The sequence below is a fragment of the Periophthalmus magnuspinnatus genome, chromosome 10, assembly GCF_009829125.3.
Source record: "Periophthalmus magnuspinnatus isolate fPerMag1 chromosome 10, fPerMag1.2.pri, whole genome shotgun sequence".
In the NCBI taxonomy this organism is placed as follows: Eukaryota; Metazoa; Chordata; class Actinopteri; order Gobiiformes; family Gobiidae; genus Periophthalmus; species Periophthalmus magnuspinnatus.
Genome location: NC_047135.1, coordinates 35391565 through 35413089, shown reverse-complemented (window position 1 = coordinate 35413089; position 21525 = coordinate 35391565). Strand labels below are relative to the sequence as shown.

The window sequence follows — 21525 nt, the reverse complement described above, 5'->3', positions numbered from 1 at the left end:
AGAGAGATGGAGGAGAGAGAGGAGAAGAAAGATGGAGGTAGAGAGAGGTGGAGAAGAGAGAGATGCAGGGAGAGACATGGATGAGAGAGAGAAGGAGGGACATAAAAACAAACCTCTTGTCTCTTTTCTGATGTTTGTTGTGAGGAGAATTCAAAGCAGAGATTTTCATGAGCTTAAGACTCAGTTTACTGTCCTTCAGTTTAAAGACACAGGATCAAAGAGAAACAGTGAATTAGAAATGAGCCACAGACACAGGTGGCTCCTGTACGGCTCCCACATACAACGACAACGACACGCTGTTTGACACACACATCAACTGTGTTTAATCGATGTGAGCCACACCAGAGCCACACCAGAGCCACACCAGAGCCACACCAGAGCCACACCAGAGCCACACCAGAGCCACACCAGAGCCACACCAGAGCCACACCAGAGCCACACCAGAGCCACACCAGAGCCACACCAGAGCCACATAAGCACTTGGGCAGGTTCACCTTCACAACAAACACCCACATCTTTTTACTCTCACTGTTTCAGCTGAAGCCTCCAACAGAGAGAAGAGGAGAGAGAGAAGAGGAGAGAGGAGAGAGAGAAGAGGAGAGAGAGAAGAGGAGAGAGAGAAGAGGAGAGAGGAGAGAGAGAAGAGGAGAGAGAGGAGAGAGAAGAGGAGAGAGAGAGAAGGAGGGAGAGAAGAGGAGAGAGAGAGAAGAGGAGAGAGAGAGGAGAGAGAGAAGGAGGGAGAGAAAGAGGGAGAGAGAGAAGGAGGGAGAGAAGGAGGGAGAGAAGAGGAGAGAGAGAGAAGAGGAGAGAGAGAGGAGAGAGAGAAGGAGGGAGAGAAAGAGGGAGAGAGAGAAGGAGGGAGAGAAGGAGGGAGAGAAGAGGAGAGAGAGAGAGAAGAGGAGAGAGAGAGGAGAGAGAGAAGGAGGGAGAGAAGGAGGGAGAGAAGAGGAGAGAGAGAAGAGGAGAGAGAGAAGAGGAGAGAGAGGAGAGAGAGAAGAGGAGAGAGGAGAGAGAGAAGGAGGGAGAGAAGGAGGGAGAGAAGAGGAGAGAGAGAAGGAGGGAGAGAGGAGAGAGAGAAGAGGAGAGAGAGAAGAGGAGAGAGAGAAGGAGGGAGAGAAGGAGGGAGAGAGAGAAGGAGGGAGAGAAGAGGAGAGAGAGAAGAGGAGAGAGAGAAGAGGAGAGAGAGGAGAGAGAGAAGAGGAGAGAGAGGAGAGAGAGAAGAGGAGAGAGAGGAGAGAGAGAAGAGGAGAGAGAGGAGAGAGAGAAGGAGGGAGAGAAGGAGGGAGAGAAGAGGAGAGAGAGAAGGAGGGAGAGAGGAGAGAGAGAAGAGGAGAGAGAGGAGAGAGAGAAGGAGGGAGAGAAGAGGAGAGAGAGAAGGAGAGAGAGAAGAGGAGAGAGAGAAGAGGAGACAGAGAAGAGGAGAGAGGGAAGAGGAGAGAGAGAGAAGAGGCGAGAGAGAGGAGAGAGAGAAGAGGGGAGAGAGAGAGAAGAGGAGAGAGAGATGGAGAGATAGAGAGGAGGAGGGAGAGAGATAGAGGAGAGAGAGATGGAGGGACAGAGAGAAGGAGAAAAGAGAGAGATGGAGAGTGAAATAGAGGGAAAGAGCGAAGGAGGAGAGAGAGATGGGAGAAGTCAAAGTTGTCTCTACCTTTTCTCATCCTTGTCCTTTGTTCTGTCCGTCCAGGTGAATGATTCACCACAGAGAGCCGTCCCCGCAGTGCCCTGTCCCATGCTGCTCTCTGCTCCCAGGGGATGGCCAAAGTCCAGGATGGACACACAAATGCATATGACAGGTACGTGGGAGGGCATCTGACACAGCTCACAGTCTCAGTCCGTCACTATTTAAACGCTGGCACCAGATCCTCAAACGGCACAAATAAAACACCACAGGGAGCCGCAGAGGAGCCGGACTTGAAAAATGAAAGAAAAACGGAGCAATAACAGGAGTATCAGTGATGTCATCGTTATCTCGCCGTCAGATTCAGTCCGTTAATACTTTTAAGACAAACCCACTGAACCCGTCCCAGAGGATTAAACCACGTTTACAAAGGGCAGGAGCAGTTTGGGTTTAGTCCAGATTGATCCAGTTAAACTGAGCTCAGCAGAAATACTTTGAAATGGGACCAGTTTATTTGACTTTGTTTGGAGTTGTAGGAGTCGTGGAAATCGTAGGTGGGAGTTGTGGGAGTTGTGGGAGTCGTGGGAGTCGTGGGAGTCGTAGGAGGTCTGGGGGGTGTGGTCAGGTTGGACAGGAGGTCAGACTGTGTGTTTGTTTCCTCTGCAGCTGTGTAATGTTCAAGGAGGTTGTGGGAGTCATGGGGAGTCGTGGGGACTCGTGGGTTTTTGTGGGAGTCGTGGGAAGTCGTGGGGAGTCGTGGGGAGTCGTGGGTTTTTGTGGGAGTCGTGGGGAGTCGTGGGTTTTTGTGGGAGTTGTGGGGAGTCGTGGGGAGTCGTGGGTTTTGGGGGAGTTGTGGGGAGTTGTGAGGAGTTGTGGGGAGTCGTGGGTTTTTGTGGGAGTCGTGGGGAGTCGTGGGAGTCGTGGGAGTTGTGGGGAGTTGTGGGTTTTTGTGGGAGTTGTGGGGAGTCGTGGGGAGTCGTGGGGAGCCGTGAGGAGTCGTGGGTTTTTGTGGGAGTCGTGGGGAGTCGTGGGTTGTTGTGGGAGTCGTGGGAGTCGTGGGGAGTTGTGGGGGTTGTTGTGGGAGTCGTGGGGAGTCGTAGGAGTCGTGGGGAGTCATGGGAGTCGTGGGGAGTCGTGGGGAGTCGTGGGAGTCGTGGGGAGTCGTGGGGAGTCGTGGGGAGTCGTGGGGAGTCGTGGAGGTCGTAGGGAGCCGTGGGGAGTCGTGGGAGTTGTTGTGGGAGTCATGGGAGTCGTAGGAGGTGTGGTCAGGCTGCACAGGAGGTCACACTGTGTGTTGTTTATCCTCCTCAGCTGTGTAATGTTCGAGGAGGGCCATGATGGTATGGACAGTGGCTCCCTGAGTCCTCCCTCAGCTCGACACGTGACGATCACGAGACACCCCACACAAGGATTCGGCTTCATCGCAGGCAGCCAGAGACCTGTGATCGTACGCTCCGTCTCTGCTGGTGAGTGTGTGCGATACACACATTTATACTCACACACATACGCACATATATACACACACACATATATATACACATACACACACACACACACATACACACAGAAGAGAACACTGTATAAATGTATTTATGGGAAACACGACAGACTCAATATCTCACTTGTTTGTTGAACTTTTAATACAAGATTTTATGATTGTCCACATCTAAAAACTCAACAATAGAGAGAAGGAAGAGAGGAGGAGAGGGAAAAGAGAGGAAGAAGAGAGGAGGAGAAAAACTTTTAATACAAGATCTCACGATTGTCCACGTCTAAAAAGTGAACAATAGAGAGAAGGAGAGAAAAGAGAGGACAAGAAGAACTTTTAATACAAGATCTTATGATGTCTGCGGCTAAAAACTCAGATGGGAAAAAAACTTTTGGATATTTTGCTCCTCAAAAATGTCCCACATTTGGAGAACATGTAAAACTCTCTCCACTGCAGAACTTTAATAATGTGGAGATAAACATTTAGAATCAACCTGCTCCTGTTTTAATGTTTTAAATGGACATATGCAGGTGTTTGTTTTTGTTTGTATAGTTCTGTATTTGAACAGGGCTCATGAAACAGTCTGCTCACGTTGGTTCTCTTTGTAGAAATAAACATGAAGTGAAATATGACTCTGTGTGTGTGTGTGTGTGTGTGTGTGTGTCTGCAGACGGCCCTTCCTTTGGAAAGCTTCTACCTGGGGACCAGATCTTGGCCATTAACGAGGAGACGGTGAGCGACGCGCCGCGAGAGAGAGTCATAGACCTTGTAAGGTAACATCCTTTACTGTCCCAAGAGGGAGGGAGGCATAGGACGGGGACGCTGATCTGGGACAGGAGAAAGAAACAAGAAACAGGCAGATCATGGAGCCACCTGTTTCCTTATGGTTTTCACGCAGCACATGAGCACAGACCTGGGATGAGTCAGACTGTGAGACATGTCCCATAGAAACTGAAGCAGCTCTAAATGTGTCCACGACGTTACCTAACACTCTCCACTGTGTCCTTCACAGATGCTGTAAAGACACGATCGTTCTCACTGTGCTCCAGCCTCATCAGGTGAAAGAACACGCCGTGTGCTCTGTGTGTTTGTGCGTGCTCTGTGTGTGTTTGTGTGTGTTTGTGTGTGTTTGTGCGTGTTTGTGTGTGCTCTGTGTGTGTTTGTGTGTGCTCTGTGTGTGTTTGTGTTCTTACAGGGTGTGTTTGTTTACGAATGGTTTATTCCCAGCACAGACGAGTATAATGGAGTAATGGACTGTGTGTTAACCCCTTAATGCCCTCGCTGAAACAAACATTACATAAGTATAAATGCTGTGCCGTAGCATCAGTGCAGATGTTGAGCCTTCACCTGTTTTTTCTCCAGGGACTTTAATCTTAACACAAAAATGTAAACCTTAAAAGCGTTAGCATGTCATGCTAAGATTGATGCTTGTCGCAGTGCAGCTGCATTAGTCGCTCTGAAACAGATCTTCTTGGCTCATACATCCATTTTTCTCATTTATGATTTCACAAGCTGACTCAAGAGTTCTCTCTCTTTCCACAGTCACCTAAGTCCGCCTTCATAAGTGCAGCCAAAAAGGCCCGCCTGAGAACCAACCCGCCCAAAGTGCGCTTTTCTGAGCAAGTGTCCATCAGTGACCCCGACTCAGTAAGTCTCTGCTTCAAACCCTGTGCACTCACACGTCTGAGTGAGGACGTCCTGTTTGGACAAACACACACATGGTTTAACACACACACATGGTTTAAAACACACACACTGTTTAAAACACACACACTGTTTAAAACACACACACTGTTTAAAACACACACTGTGATAAACTCTTTGTCTTTGGTCATAAAATCTCTGGTCGTGTCTGTACTTTACTAAATCAAACTTCTGGCCCCAGACTCGTTATCGATCTCACAGTAACTTACAGCAGTTTTATGTTAATGACTCTTTCAAGACTAAACACAGTGTAACAGGAAGAACTGAACGTGATTTGGGCTGGACTCTCCCCTGGACTCCCGGTCACTCCCCTGGTCCTGCTCTGTTCAGACTCGTTCCTGAGCAAACTGCTGCTCTGCTCAGACACGAGTAAAGAAACATTTGTGTTATTTTAGTGTTGGATTATTTGCTACTGCACTGTGTGTGGGACTGTGTGTGTAGGACTGTGTGTGTAGGACTGTGCATAGGACTGTGTGTGTAGGACTGTGTGTAGGACTGTGTGTGTGGGACTGTGTGTGTAGGACTGTGTGTAGGACTGTGTGTGTGGGACTGTGTGTGTAGGACTGTGTGTAGGACTGTGTGTGTGGGACTGTGTGTAGGACTGTGTGTGTAGGACTGTGTGTGCAGGACTGTGTGTGTAGGACTGTGTGTAGGACTGTGTGTGTAGTACTACAAGATTCATCACAATCAAATCAAAATCACAATCTGAATTAACACAATGGTCTCTGTGCACAACAGCGCCCTCTACCTCACTATTAGCATCACGACTTCCTGTTAGTGTCACGACTTCCTGTTAGTGTCACGACTTCCTGTCCAGTTTTATCTCTATGAGGTTTTTGCAGAGTCATGATAAAATGAATAAATATTTAAAGATGAGGCAGTGACAGGGAGCTGCAGGTGGGTCAGGGGTCAGAGGTCAGGGAGTCAGGGTCAGGCAGTGACAGGGAGCTGCAGGTGGGTCAGGGGTCAGAGGTCAGGGAGTCTGGGTCAGGCAGTGACAGTTAAACATGACACAAATAAAATAAATACTTCACCAGAGACACTTACACACACTGTGCTTAGAAAGAGACATGTTTGTGACTCAATGCTAATGCTAATGCTAACGCTAACGCTAATTTTGAGGCATAATAAATATTTAAACCACACCACAAATGAAATATTCTACATATACATTTTCAACAGTTTTCATAGGTTGTTTATTTTATGTTTTTATTTTAATAAATGAGACACAGTGAGCTAGCTAACATGCTACTGTGCACCATGAGCCTATTAGCAAATTGGCTGTAATTTGTGAAGTATTATTATTTCTACATTGTGCTTATTCTGCACAAAAACGACTCTGTCTCTGTCTCTACAGTTTAAAAAAAATAAACTTTAAACTGGGCCCTTTCATTAAAAAACATAAAAAGCAAATCTAATCTTAATGCCTGAACATTTCAATTATCTATATTTCCAAAGTGGTTCCGCCTCACTTTGTAGAACAGTGTGCGTTTTCTTTTTGATGCGTTTGCTCCTCGTTCGCTTCTTCGGGCACATTGCAGAAATGAAACAGAGACGTTCGCTCTAAGAATGGCTTCATTTTATCAGCGAAGCAATCAGACCCGTGTGTCTCATCTGGGCCTGAACGGCGCTCCACATTCCCTTTAAATAGTAAATATCTTGAGCGAGATCGAGACGCTGCACAGAAAATAAAACGAGGCGACGAGGCTGCGGTGGAAGTGGCCACAGTTTCATTCGACGCCACTGCTCCGTGTTTTACCTGAGGCTTGTTTAGATTATTCTGTTATGTGTGAACTCGAGAGCGTCTCACCTGAGCAGCGGCTGAAGGTCAAAAGGATAAATCAACGACAAACAGCTGGAGATCGAGACACTGATTGGTCGATATTTTGGCTTTTTAGCGAAACCATTATAAAGCCCTTTGAGAAAATGAGACGATTATTACTTGTATCTGCTCAATAAACAAGAACAATACACTCGGGTCACGGGGGCAGCAGTCTAAGCAGGAACTCCCAGACTCACCTCCCTCACCCCAGACACTTCCTCCAGCTCCCCAGACACTTCCTCCAGCTCCTCAGGTGGACCCCGGTGTTCCCCGTCCGGCCGAGAGACATAGTCCCTCAATAGAAAACATTAAAATATCAGTGTTTGCTGTGATACTTCAAACATGTCCACAGACATTTGGGGGCCCGGGACAAGAAGCCTCACATGCCCCCCCCCCCCCCCCCCCCCCCCCCCCCCCCCCCCCCCCCCTCCAATTCTGGGCCCCTAAACCCTGGGACTGGGACAAGAGACCCCTCTGCCCCTCCTCTGACTTCAAGCAGGTAGTTGTAGCTGTAGCTGTAGTTGCAGTTGTAGTTGTAGTCGTAGTCATAGTTGTAGTCGTAGTTGCAGTTGTAGTTGTAGTTGTAGTTGCAGTTGTAGTTGTAGTTGCAGTTGTAGTTGCAGTTGCAGTTGCAGTTGTAGTTGTAGCTGTAGTTGTAGTTGTACTTGCAGTTGTAGTCGTAGTCACAGTTGTAGTTGTAGCTGTAGTTGTAGTTGCAGTTATAGTTGCAGTTGTAGTTGTAGTTGCAGTTGTAGTTGCAGTTGCAGTTGCAGTTGTAGTTGTAGTTGCAGTTGTAGTTGCAGTTGTAGTTGTAGTTGTAGTTGTAGTTGTAGTTGTAGTTGTAGTTGTAGCTGTAGTTGTAGTTGTAGTTGTAGTTGTAGTTATAGTTGTGGTTGCGGTTGCGGCTGTGGCTGTAGTTGCAGTTGTAGTTGTAGTTGTAGTTGTAGCTGTAGTTGTAGTTGTAGTTGTAGTTGTAGCTGTAGTTGCAGTTGTAGTTGTAGTTGTAGTTGTAGTTGTAGCTGTAGTTGCAGTTGTAGTTGCAGTTGTAGTTGTAGCTGTAGTTGCAGTTGTAGTTGTAGTTGTAGTTGCAGTTGTAGTTGTAGCTGTAGTTGCAGTTGTAGTTGTAGTTGTAGTTGTAGTTGTAGTTGTAGCTGTAGTTGCAGTTGTAGTTGTAGTTGTAGTTGTAGTTGTAGTTGTAGCTGTAGTTGCAGTTGTAGTTGTAGTTGTAGTTGTAGTTGTAGTTGTAGTTGTAGTCGTTGACATAAACTCCAGCTCTATTTCCTCATAAACCTCATAGAGCTGTAACAAACCTGTGTCCTTCAGTCGAGCGACTGGTCGAAAACAAAATGTAGGTCAGATCTTAAATAAACATTATGTCACACAATGATAAATATCTGTCCTTTATATCTGTCCAAACTGATGGAAAGTCTGTTTCTTTTCTTTTACAAACCTGTTCATCCAATAAAACTGTGTCATAAATGCTCCTTTTGATCAAATGAAAATTCAGTCATTCAGTAAAGAAGTAATGAATGTGCTGTTATTATTCCACCTCTGTCTCCCTCCACCTCTCTCTACCTCGTTCTCTCTCTCTCCCTCCTGCCTCTCCCTCCTTTCTTCTTTCTCTTGACATCTCTCTCTCCCTCCTTCTGTATATATTATTATGTTATTTATATGTTGAATATTATGTTTGTTATACAGTATGTGTTGTTTATGTGTTATATATTGTTATTTATATGTTGTATATGTTGTATATTATGATGTTATGTACAGTATATGTTGTTTATATGTGGTTTATATGTTGTTTATGTGTTATATATTGTTATTTATCTTTCAGACAATGCTCAAAGACGACTCTTTGCTTCTTATACCAAATGTGCTGAAGGTGTTTTTGGAGAATGGACAGATCAAGTCGTTTACTTTCGACAGCCGCACCACTGTTAGGGTGAGTGTTTTTACACCTTTATGTTTGATGGATTTACAAGTAAAATACAAACAACTGTCCAAATTATTATGATCCACAAATGATGAACCTTTATCGTGTGTGAGGAATAAACTCCACAAACTTTCACAAAGTCACAGAGACATTGACATAAAACCCAGTGACCTGAGCCTAAACCTTCAAACTTCTCACATTAAAACTGTTTTTTCTGTGACTTTCTGCACTTACACAGAGCTTAGTTTAGTTTTATTTATTTTCACTTGGTAAAAAATACAGAAAAAGACACTTTATGCAACAGAATGTGAAGGATGGCCTCCAAAAACCCTCAGGGGCTGAAAATGTGCTAACCTCCAAATAAATGTAAAAGGATCTAATAAAATCCTGCACAATTCATATGTGCAGAGACACAGAGCGTTTAACAGGAACTGCAGAGGAAAAGTGCAGCTTTTTCCCCCATTGGCTCCTGTTTTTAGATCCTCTGAATAACACTTAGAAATGCTTTGTTGAAAATTAGCATCAAGGTGTTTATTTATTGACATTTTAAATAGTTTATTGTGTAATCTGAGTTATAGCGGCTAACGCTAACACGCACACGCCTCCCAAAACTGCAGCTGCAACAAACGGTGAGTATCTGTTTAAACCTCGATCGTGTTTGAGAGACGAGTTTCTACAGTCGACCATTTCTGTTCATTCTCTTTTTTTTTAGCATTTGTTACACCAGTAAAACATGTGGACACACCCTCAGTCAGTGTGTGTTTTTCTTTGTGTTTTTTTTACTACTTTCTACATGTTTTACACACACAGACGACATGAAATATATGAAGTAAGACATATGGAATTATGCAGTGAAGAAAAAACATTTAATAATACTTTTTTAAATATATTTTTTATTCAAATCCTTAAAGTAGCGTCCCTTTGTTTTGTTGAAAAATATTTATTATTTGAGTATAGAGTGTCTAATTCCACATATGTTGTGACTTTTGACTGGGCACATCCTTTTTTTTATCTTTATTTTCACGACTTTCTACATTTTATAAACACACAAGACATCAGATATATTAAGTGAGATATATGAAAGTATGTAGTAAAGAAAAACATTAAAAAGCTCTTTTACTAAATATTTTTCGACAAAGCAAAGGACAGAGACAGAGAGGAGTTGAATATAAAATTGTCGTGGAAATTATCTGTAAAATAAAACTAAAACAAACTAGAAGAAGAAGAAGAAGAAGAGTATGTTGGTTTATTACGTTTGCACCGATAAACAAACGGTCCCATTACAGACACACAGAACTTTGGTGTAAGAACATACACTTAAACACATAAAGACTTAAACACTTAAACACTTAAACACATAAACACATAAACACTTAAACACATAAAGACTTAAACATTTAAACACTTAAACACTCTGAGGTCCGAGTCCTTTCAAGTACACTTTACATTTACATGAGTCTGGACACGTCGCCTCCTCTCAGAGCGGTCACACCTTTACATCAGAGTGTGAGGTAAAGACGACCCAACAACAGACATGTCAAATAAAACAGCCACGTGTAAATGGAAAACACATCGTTACTTACATCATCCCGTGAGACTAAAGGATTTGACTGAGACGAATGTGACATCCTGGACGACAGAAAAACAACACACAATACTTACATTTCTACCACAAAATGAAATAAAAATGAAAAAGTAGTGTGTTTTTTGCTACACACTTCCATATATTTTACTTCTTATATTTGATGTTTTCCATATGTATAAAAAGTAGAAAGTAAAAATAAAGAAAAACAAAACACCGAATGAGGAGAGTGTGTCCAAACTTTTACCTGGTCGTGTTTATTATATTTTATATTTTTGGAGCTCACGACTGCGGCTGAATCAGCAGCAGAGTGTGAGGTAAAAGTGTGTGTATAAAGTGTGTGACTTTGTGTTTTGCTCCAGGATGTGATCGCGTCCCTGCAGGACCGCCTCTCCCTGCGTTACATTGAGCACTTTGCTTTGGTGCTGGAGGCAGCTGGTATGGATCATCACCAGAGGCTGCATCTGCTGCAGGACAACCAGCCTCTGACACACGTAAATGAGACTGGGAAAAGTTTAGAAATGCACCGCAATGTTTCATTTAAAGTCTCATAACAGTAACTCAGAAGACGATCCTGCGACGTCAGACCTGGAGATTATGGCGGAGTGTAAAGGTCACATTAAAAAATAATAATTATGCAGGTGCTATGAGAAAAAAGACATCAAATTTTGACCTTAAAGTAAAAATATTACGAGAATAAAGTCATAATTTTACTAGAATAAAGTCTTTATTCAGATTTAGGGGTCGACATAAACGCCCAAACGCAGGAGAACCATTCAGTGCAAAAGTGCAAAAGAACGATGAATGTAGGACTTTACACGACTGGCCTTTTAAACATTAACTGTCGCCTCATTTCCCTGAGAATGACCCCGTGTGCCCCGGTGCAGAGCGGAGCGCCTGGGCAGGACACCAACCGCGCTCCACAGCCAAATACAGGTGTAGGAGTCTTTGTGCGCGTTTCACCAAATCTGTTCCTTTTGGCTTTGAGCTTTTTACACCTGTTTACGCTTATTTACTCTCGTTTACTCTTGTTTGTGGGTTTGTGGGACCATGAGCAATCAGGCAGTGGCAGGTGATGTTTACGCCGTTTAACTGGAACATCGGACGAACGGAAACGGAAACGACGACGTGGGCGACGTGCTCCAGACCTTCAGTGGGGAACAGTGAAGTCTTTTCTGCTTAAAGAGAAAGTAAAAACCAGTTTGAGCTCAGTGCGTCGGATTAAACTGCACAGAGACAGAAACAGGACAGAGCAGAGGCAGCAGGGTGGAGGCTACGTCATAATCGACACGTAAAACCAAAGCTCCACCAGCTCCACCGGCTCCACAACGAGGGACGGAAGTTCTCCACAATGAGCACATCTTTGAACGGTGATGGTGCAAAGTGCTGATGTTTAAAAGAGAAGAGAAGTGAAGCTGAGAGGGGTGGAGGATGGGTGAAGGTCACACTCAGGCTTCTCCACCGGTTGTAGTTTGGAGCACATCATAATGAAAGATCTCCACCTGTTTGTGGCTCAGAGCACATCACGCGAAAACTTCTCCACGTGTTTGCAGCTCGGAACACATCGCACTGAGGCTCCTCCACCTGTTTACGACTCAGAACACATTGCACTGAGACTCCTCCACCTGTTTACGACTCAGAACACATTGCACTGAGACTCCTCCACCTGTTTGCAGTTTGGAGCACATCACACTGAAAGATCTCCACCTGTTTGCAGCTCTAAGCACATTGCACTGAGATTCCTCCACCTGTTTGAGGCTTAGAACACATCACACTCAAACATCTCCACCTGTTTACGACTCAGAACACATCGCACTGAGATTCCTCCACCTGTTTGAGGCTTGGAGCATATCACACTCAAACATCTCCACCTGTTTACGGTTTGGAGCACATCTTACTGAGACTCCTCCACGTGTTTGTGGCTCGAAGCCCCAAGGAACTCCACACTCTTTGTTCAAGGAGGAATCCGGTCGCTGCAGGGGAAAAACGTGTTGCCTACGTCATTCAGGAGTTTGTGATGCGCACGAGTTGAGGGGTGGAGCTAAACTCACAAACATATGAAACGTGTAAAATATCAGGGTTTTAAAGTTTGACCTCCTTTATGAGCGTTTATATCAACTTTATCTCATCCGAGCCCCGTCTTTCTCTGTCCGTTGTCACGTGTCGACTGTATCTTTGGTCAAATTGTGTCTTTTTTTGGCTTCGACTTCATTCTCATTAAATTACGACTTTAATGTTGAAATGTTGAGGCTTTATTCTCTCGCTCTCGTTTAATTAATTTTTTCAATGTGACCCTCACACTCCGGCGTAGAGATAATCACATCTGAGGCTCGATCATTTTATTATTCACGTTATTTATTATTGTTTCATGGTTATTAAACAACAATGTGTGTTTTTTTTTTTTTATTCACTGACAGATTATATATAAGAAACATGTTTTATAGCTAAATTCTCCTTATTTCTTATATTAATTTGTAAAGGGCAGCACATATTAATGAATATTTAAAATGTAAATATGTCAAGATTATAGACAATGCAACACACAAAACACTCACTGTACACACGCAAAACACTCACTATACACACACAAAACACTCACTATACACACGCAAAACACTCACTATACACACACAAAACACTCACTGTACACACACAAAACACTCACTATACACACACAAAACACTCACTGTACACACACAAAACACTCACCGTACACACACAAAACACTCACCGTACACACACAAAACACTCACCGTACACACACAAAACACTCACCGTACACACACAAAACACTCACTGTACACACACAAAACACTCACTGTACACACACAAAACACTCACTGTACACACACAAAACACTCACTGTACACACACAAAACACTCACTATACACACGCAAAACACTCACTATACACACAATTATAGAATCGTTCATTTAAGTTGAAGCTAAAAGTGAAACTAACCACGGCTCAATATAAAAATGTGTTGTTGTTGTTGTTGTTGTTGTTGTTGTTGTTGTTGTTGTTGTTGTTGTTGTTGTTGTTGTACTTAGAGACATATTTGACTGTTTTAAAGCTTCAGATAAACTCTGTTAACGCTGATACAGAGTGGACTGTTGTGTCAGTCTGGCTGTTTTCTTCTTTTAGGTCGTGCACAGAACCTACTTCCAAGGGATGAAGTGTCTTTTCCGCGTGTGTTTTTTCCCCAAAGACCCTGCAGATCTTCTGAGGAGAGATCCGGCTGCATTTGAGTACCTCTACATCCAGGTGAGCTGCTCCAACACGATTACTCTCCATTACTCAGTGTTTTGACTCTGGGATGACTCAGGCTTCAAAAGACGACAGAGGCTGGATTCTTCTGCTCTTATGTCGTTATGAGAAATGAGCAGAACGTTCACTGATGTGGGAAAAGGCTTCATTGAGTTTGTTTGTGCCACAGAGTCGAAATGACGTCATCAAAGAGCGTTTTGGCATGGACTGGAAATCTGACATCACTTTACGTTTGGCCGCGCTGCACATTTTCATCACTGTGTCGTCAGCGAGACCGAGTCAGAAGATCTCACTCAAACACGTGGAGTAAGTGTCCCGTGTCCTGCTGTCAGGTCCACTGGAATCTTCTGTTTTGTCGCCGCTGTTTCTTATGAACATGCACTTTTTGGTCAAACGTAATCTAAACTTACGAGACTTTACGTCACGTCGATGTGTAAGGAAATGTTTTCTGTAGAAGATGTGTTCAGGTGATCATTCTCAGAGGTGGATCTACTTCTTTAATGTCCATTTTTAGCTTTAAATCAGATGAAAATAATGTATCAGGAGTCAGAGCTGGGCCTCAGTCAGAGCTGGGCCTCAGTCAGAGCTGGGCCTCAGTCAGAGCCGGGCCTCAGTCTTATGACCCTGCTGTCTAGTGGGAGACTAAAGTGCAGGGGACATTTCATTGTTTTCTGATGAGCCGTTGTTTTACGTCATGTCTTCTGTCGTTCTCTCACACAGGAAAGAGTGGGGGCTTGAACCTTTTCTCCCTCTCACTCTGCTCCCGTTGGTCAAGGAGAAAAACGTGTGTAAGACCCTGTCTCAGTTGCTGAAGACGTACCAGCACCCCCCTCCATCTGGAAACAAGGTGCTCATAATTATACTTAATACACTACAACAAATGCTCTTTAAACAAATGGTGCTTGAAATGGTTCTTCAAAGTGTCCAGAAGGCGACAGGTGACCCGAGCTCCTTAACCAGCTCTTGTCATTTTGATTTTGTGACTTGCATAAAGGTTTTGTGTGACTCAACAGTGCCCCCCAGTGGATGTGCTGTGTAAAACTCTGATGTTTGTCTCATGTTTACCCCAGGTCCCTCCGCTCCAAGGCAAACTGCAGTACATGAGAGTACTCAACGACCTGCCCCCGTTTGGAGGAATATTATTTCATACAGTTGAGCTGGTAATTAAGTTGTTTTCATTACATCATAAATATATATTTATGTTTGCAATTATGAACTTTGCCTGTTTTAAGTTTGAAAAGGTTTGTGCTTTATGTGAAATAAAACGTATATTTTTGAAGGATGAGAAACAGTCGGCTACAACCCTGCTGGTGGGTCCTCGCCACGGCATCAGTCATGTGATCGACCTTAAAAATAACCTCACGACGGTCCTGGCAGAGTTCAGCAGAGTCTCCAAAGTCCAGCTGTACAGAGAGAGTCAGGGCGTGGCCCGAGTCGAAGTGTCAATGCACGAGTCCAAGGTAATATGAAGAATAATAAAATGATGTGCTTTTCTTCATTTCTTTCTTAATTTAAAAATGTAAAATTGTGTAAATGATCCTCCGCAGCCCTTGGTTCTTCTGATGGAATGGCCAGATGCCACAAACTTTGCCTGTCTGATTTCTGGATACTACAAGCTGTTTGTCGACCCAAAGCGAACCGTGTTTTTCCGTAACCCTGGTCAGTCTCAGCTGACAAAAACAGGTAGATGTTTCACACTGTTTAGACTAAATACAGATGATATTATTATGATATTAATGTAACATCGATGACGCTCATGACCATTTCGTCACGAGGTTGTTTCTAGAACCTCACTTCCCATGATGCCTTCTGCTCTTCTTCATCTTCATCTCAACTATGGATGTGGTTCATTATTTCTTCTTCAGAATATGACATTGTGGAAGTGCATTTCATGTTTCAGTGGTCAGTTCTTTAGTACGGTGTGTATATATATATATTTAAAAATCCTCAGTCATCTTGTCTTACGCTGTGGTCCAAACGAGAAGGACTTTCATACCATCACATCACAGAAACTAACCGCTCAACTTCAACCAAGCTCCAACTGTCCACCATCTGAAGTAACAAAGTCCATGTGGCCATCAGCTTCACTCTGCTTTCCCATGTGAATCTACACGACTTGTAACAACTCAAACTGTCCACTGCTCTGACCATTCTGTCCTCAGATTACAGAAGCTCCTTCCATGGCTACTCGCGCTCCGGGGCGAGCAGTCTGCCCTCTGGAGGGCGCCGTGGGGACGACAGGGAGAACTCTCACAGGGAGTCGGGGTCGCTGCGAGCCGCCGCTCCAGCTGAGTCCCAGCACCTCGGCCTGTGTCATGTCCACCTCAGAGAGAGAGAGCAGCAGTTCCAGGAGTTTCAAACGGCTACAGAGACTGAACTGGACATAAACGAGAACTTTATACCTCAAGAGCCGTCTGACCGGCCCCGCACCAAATCTGACCCGACCTTACAAAGTACGGAGGAAATCGCTGGCGTTTCAGAGGTCCCCGTGATGGAGAATACAGAGTTTAGGATACGAGCCCAAACTATGAATCAATCTCAGAAAAACACGCGTTATTTCTGCGACTCGTGCAAATCCCGGCTGAGAGCGGAGGGTGTGGTGGTGAATAGCAGTGGGAGCTCAGGTAAACACTGCTCCAGTAGTTGTGCATCTCGAGATGGAGGTGCTGTTGACCTTACTGCCCTCCCACCCCCAGGTAACGAAGAGGAAGATGAGGAAGAGGTCACTAATGGTACAGAGAGGCTGCAACTGCCAACCCCCGCTATAGCTGCGCCTCCTCCCGGCTTCAGGGACAACAGTTCTGACGAGGATGACTCAAAACGAGGACGGAAGAGTCGAACTGGCCTAAGCCCAAGAACTGCCTCAGTGAAAGTGGCCCAAGCAAAGGAAGACGTGCCCGTGACACTGATTGATAATGTTTCCACTCGAACTGTCCGAGACCACGCCCAGGAGCTGGACGATGCTCTCGTGTCCACTTTACAGGCCCTGGAGGCTTTGGCAGCGTCAGAGGACTACCCTCACCATTCTCAACAGCCAACACAGACTGCAGGTCAACAAGACTCTGCACACACCGTACACTTTGCATTAATGTACACGCTCGTATAAAGAGTGAAATAAGATGGGCATTTAAAAGTAAACTGGGGAAAATCAAACTTAGGACCTTTAATAACTAATGGAACTTAAATATAGTTATTCTAGTAATATATTAGTTCTATTTTATATGTCTAAATATCTATGTATACAAAAGCTATAACACAGGAAGCATAAAGCCGACACATTTGTTTGTTAGTGCTTTTCTCTGAGCACGGGGGACTTTTCTTGGCTTATGTATATGCTGTATGTCTGGATACGCGCCATAAATTCCACAAATTGAAATTGGTTCTGAATGTTGCTGTAGGTCCTCAGCTAATGCAATGGCCTATAGCCAGACAAAGTTATTTTCTCTATAGGACTGTTCTTGTATTAAAAATGCCTTTTCTTTTTCTTCCCAGGTCTCATTGTGTTGGCTGCCATTACACCTGAGTCATCCCTGGACTCGGGTCATGAGACTAACTCATCTGAACTCACAGATGTGTCTGAGATGATGTCGGCGATGAAGCAGAATCAGAGCCAAACTTACCTCTTGGCTCATCACATCAACAAGGACCGCATTATCTGCCGACGTGACTTCCCCCTCGCGATCCCCGGGTGCACTGCGAAAACTATCGGCACGGGAGCGTTCTCTGTGGGGCAGATACGTGCTGGCTGTCCACCCAAACAAGTCATCCTCAGCAAGACTGTTCCCTTTAAGGTCAGCCCCGGTCAAGACTCTGCAATCCTCCGGGTCATGGCAGAGCAGGCGAGCAGTCATGACGCCCCACAGAGCGAACAGAAAGCATTATTGAAGGCAAACAGTGAGACCACCAAAGCAAAAAAAATGAGTGTCCCTGTGAAACCAGTTGAACCAAAACCCTCTGAAAATTCTTTGCATGATCAGAAAATACCGAATTCAACTGTCGAACCTGAGGGACAAAATGTTTCTGAAAATAATAAATCAAAGACATTAGGCTCTGCTAAACCAGATCCAAACAAAGCCTTACCGATTCTCTTGCCTGTGGACATAACTGCCTCTGCAAACAGCCAAGACGCCGAGACTGCCTCCAGCGAGACCATCAAGCCTTCTCCTGCTGTTGAAGTTCTGCCAGTGGATGATCTCTTCTGCACGTGCCCAGTGCAGCCAGAATCTGTGACTCAATTAAGACTTAAAGATCCACAGGTCCAAAAGGTCGTGATGTTTCAGTCCTCGTCTCCCACCGATGATGAGCGCCTTCGAGCTAAAGGTCTGCAGATGGCCAACATGAAAGAAAATGCAGTGAAAGTCGCTGCGGAGCCTAGTTTGGCCAAACCCAGCCCTCAGTTACAAACAAAGTACTCCCCACGTCTGCCTATTAAATCAGAAACAAAAGAGGCAACTGAAACCAAGACCGATGTTGCACAAACCAAATCACAAACTGAGACGACAAAAATAAAATCTTTACCTATTTTAGACGACCCCACAGCAACCTGTGGGTCTGTTGGTAAAGTGTCTACTCTTCCAACCAGAGATTCAAAGAAACAAGGCACTGGTAAAATGAAATCACATCGCAGTGCACCATTTTTAAGTTTTAGAAATCTTCTTTCTGCAACATTCCCAGCGAGAATGAGAAGAGAGACCGACGAACGCAGGGCCCAGCTGCAGAAAGTGCGGCAGTATGAGTTAGAGTTCTTAGAGGAGCTGCTAAAACCCAAGTCATCCCAGGGAGAGTTTCTGCCTCAAGGCTCTTCACCTGTGCCAGGAGGAACTCCCTGTGCCTGCCAGCTCCGCACCAGCCCTGTCCTGAAGGCCCCTGGCATCTCCAGGGAGCAGAGGCGCAGCTGTGACTGTAAGAGGATGTGCAGAGGGATGCGTCTGCCGGATACACCTGTGGGGTCAATAACAGAAACACAGCAGAGAGGCAGAGAAAGAAATGTTTCAAAAACACCTCCCCCTGTCTCCAAAGCCTCACACACTCCAGGCTCAACTAGAAGACCTCAAACGTTAGAGATAAAAACCACACGCATTCGCTCCACCAGCCTCGAGTCCCGAGAGCCAAGACGGGAGCACGGCTCCGGTCTGCCCACTTCTGCTTCTCAGACAGACGGTGTGGCAGCCCCGCAGCATAAGAAACTGCAGAGGAGATACAGTTTTGGAGAGTTAGACAACAACACTAGTACACCAGTGTATGCAGAAGTGAAGCCCAAGGCCAAGAGTCTAGAGAAGGAGATGGAGAGAGTAAGAGCCACAGGACTGCGGCTCCCTACGCCTATAGAGCCTGTGCATATAGAGTCCCATCAGGCTGACGCGAAGGGAAAGAAAGGTGTGTTTTTCATTCAGGGGGATGAGCAGAGTGAAGCCAAAGAGGGGGCCACAGAGGTGGTGCTCACCCTGCCCACAGAGGACAGCGATGAACGAGAGAAGTGCTGCTCCTTCTGTTTCTGCTACAGAAAGTGTGAGGCGGCTGACGAGAGCAGCGAGAAAGATGAGCTCTCCTACTCCATCCCGCTCCAAGTCCTACCAGGCATGGAGCTGGACTCACACACGTTTCCTGTTGTTAGCAAAACCCTCCAGGTCCTGAATGCAGAGGACTGCAGCGGTGAGGAAGAAGAGGAGGAGGAAGAGGATCCACACACACAAGAGATCGACCTCAGAGCCTGCGGGACTCTAGAGGGGAGTTTAGCACGAGTACAAGCACTACAAGAGAAGACCTTCAGCCTGCCTGATGGGTTCCTGAATGCCCAGTTGGATGCTAACGAGCTGCTAGCCATTCTGCGTCAGTGTGCTATCAGCCCACAGGCGGAGGGCGAGGGCCGGCTCCAGCCCTCACGGATTGCGGAGTATAAGCAGGAGTTAGCGATTCGCTTCAAAGAGTTCAGAGCATCGTGCCGCCGTGTAGCTAGCGTTGAGAAAAGTCCCACCCGAATGCTCGCCGCCGTCACGGCCAGCTTTCAGGTGCTGTGTGAACTAACGCAGACCTTCATCAAGCTGATCAGAGGAGTTCGGTCGGAGGCCCAAAGACTGCAGCTGTTAAGGAAAGTGGAGGAAGTGGCTGTGAATTATACTCTGTTACTTCGGGCAGCTGAAGAATCGATGGGACATTCCAGCAGTTTACCAACGAAGACTGTGAGCCCACAAGTTCCCTCCAACGCCAACAACATGAGCTCACTGTCTCGACCCATCAAGACTCTGCCGGCCCAGTAGAGCCGGAGGGTCACACCGTTCAGAATGTTAATACCTTCTATATATGACGTCATTGTTTATTTGTTTACATGTTAATTGTTTACATGTTAATACCTTCTATATATGAAGTCACTCTTTATTTATTGTTTACATTTTTTACGAGACTAGCATCAGATCACCCACTATAAACTGCCATGCAGTCGTCCCATCTCATGTTTACAGGCCCTGAGGTAGCCTCGAGGATCTTTAGAAAATAAGATAAGAAACGCCAAGCAAATGCACAATGGAATAAGTACCCTATACCAGACTGGGTATTACAGGGCTAATCACCACATCCAAACACACTGAAACTGTGTTATAATGGTATAATATTTTGTATGTATGTATTATATAAATATATATTTGAATTGTATCTACTTAGCAAATAATATAAAGTTTTGTGGAGATTAAAGGTGATGAATATACAGTATATATTTAAAATGTAACGTAAACAAATCCACATTATAATAACACAACATCCAAAATAAATGTACGCTCGGGACTGGAATATTTCTAAAACTTTGTGAAGTAGCAACTTCTGTAAAATGAATAGTCCAAGGCTTTGGTTGGTGGCTAGATGGTGACGTGTGTTGTGGAAGTTTACCTGTATTGCAAACGCTTGTTGGGTTCATGTTTGGTTCATGTTTGTGGGAGAAGTCCAAATGTGAGGAGCACTGTTAGAAAATGTTTTAAAGACATCGACCTTCACTCAAAGCGAGTCCATGCTCACGTACGATATAGTTTATCAGGGCAGAAAATGTAGCATAAACCCAAACCTACGCCCTGTGTGCAGTGTGTTACCTCATTCTGCTGTAAGACAGAACACTGTACTGAATGCACTTGCATCTCACCTGCTGTGGATTATAGTTTTGGAGTGTTTAAAGCGATCACAAACTTTGCACAATCTCACCTTAAAATACCATTGTTTTGTTTGATCAACTTGCTGCTGAAATGCTCTCATAAAGAACGTGCTTAAACAGGTGAATGGATCACTGTTCAGCTGTACAACCAGATTTACATTTACATGTGCTACTTAACACTGTCCAATTTCAACAGTCCAATATAATAATCCCACAAAGTAGTTTTCTATGTATTTTAATAAAACAAAATGTCTGTTATTTGTCCAGGATCTTCCTTTGGTCCCGTTTTACAGAACTGAGGCCGTGTCTCTGTCACTGACCAGCTGTTCAAAGTGGAAATACTACAGTTTGTGAACAATAAAAGGAGCCTCATTATTCAGAATGTAAACGCTCATAATTGGTCAAAACACAAACTCGATTTTGTAAAATGAATTTTGGGTCTAATTCTAGAAATGCTTTTAACCGCTGGTCCTTTTGTCTTTTCCATTTCCGTGTGCAATGTTTTTTTGTTTGTTTTTTTGTGTTTTTTTTACTGCGCCACATTTTACCATTTGCTTCTCAGAGACTGATGCAAAAGAAAAGTAAAGTAAATGATTTAAATTATATTGTTCCTGGGATATTATACTGTTCATAGAATATTATACTGTAGATGGGATAATTCTATTGTTCGTGGGATGTCAATGGGTCAAATGAAAGACTGGGTTAGTTTATTTATATATTATTTTTTCCTGAAAGCTTTTGCTAAGTAGAGCCAAGTGTAGAAGCTAGCAACAATTTATCAAGTATTTTGTAAATATAAAAAGCAGATGGATGGTTATTCTTTATATTGGTTCTTATGTAACATAGAGTCTATAGCAAATCGTATATTTTACAGAATACATTCTGAGTATGAAGCATGGACCATGCTTATTTTTATAAACCAAACGATCAAATGGTTTCATCAGCACTTAAACATTCTCACTCTTTCTGTGAAC

At 44.4% G+C, this 21525-nt stretch overlaps 1 protein-coding gene across 1 annotated transcript; it reads left to right on the top strand.

The window, feature by feature from the left end:
* Nucleotides 1-2985: 2985 nt before the first annotated feature.
* On the top strand, nt 2986-20026 carry frmpd3 (FERM and PDZ domain containing 3). The gene is made up of 14 exons (XM_033974387.2): nt 2986-3084; nt 3778-3880; nt 4120-4165; nt 4650-4754; nt 8468-8575; nt 10511-10642; nt 13294-13413; nt 13586-13722; nt 14137-14263; nt 14487-14576; nt 14697-14876; nt 14964-15099; nt 15579-16466; nt 16909-20026. Exons 5-14 carry the CDS (start codon nt 8471-8473, stop codon nt 19671-19673), a joined length of 4680 nt encoding a protein of 1559 aa, XP_033830278.2. The 5' UTR covers nt 2986-3084; nt 3778-3880; nt 4120-4165; nt 4650-4754; nt 8468-8470; the 3' UTR covers nt 19674-20026.
* The last annotated feature ends 1499 nt before the right edge of the window (nt 20027-21525 follow it).

Coding starts and splice junctions, on each gene's coding strand:
- frmpd3 (XM_033974387.2), top strand. CDS start 8,471: ATGCTCAAAGACGACTCTTTGCTTCTTATACCAAATGTGCTGAAGGTG. Junction 14,577..14,696: donor TATTTCATACAGTTGAGCTG/GTAATTAAGTTG, acceptor ATATTTTTGAAG/GATGAGAAACAGTCGGCTAC. Junction 16,467..16,908: donor ACAGCCAACACAGACTGCAG/GTCAACAAGACT, acceptor TTTTCTTCCCAG/GTCTCATTGTGTTGGCTGCC.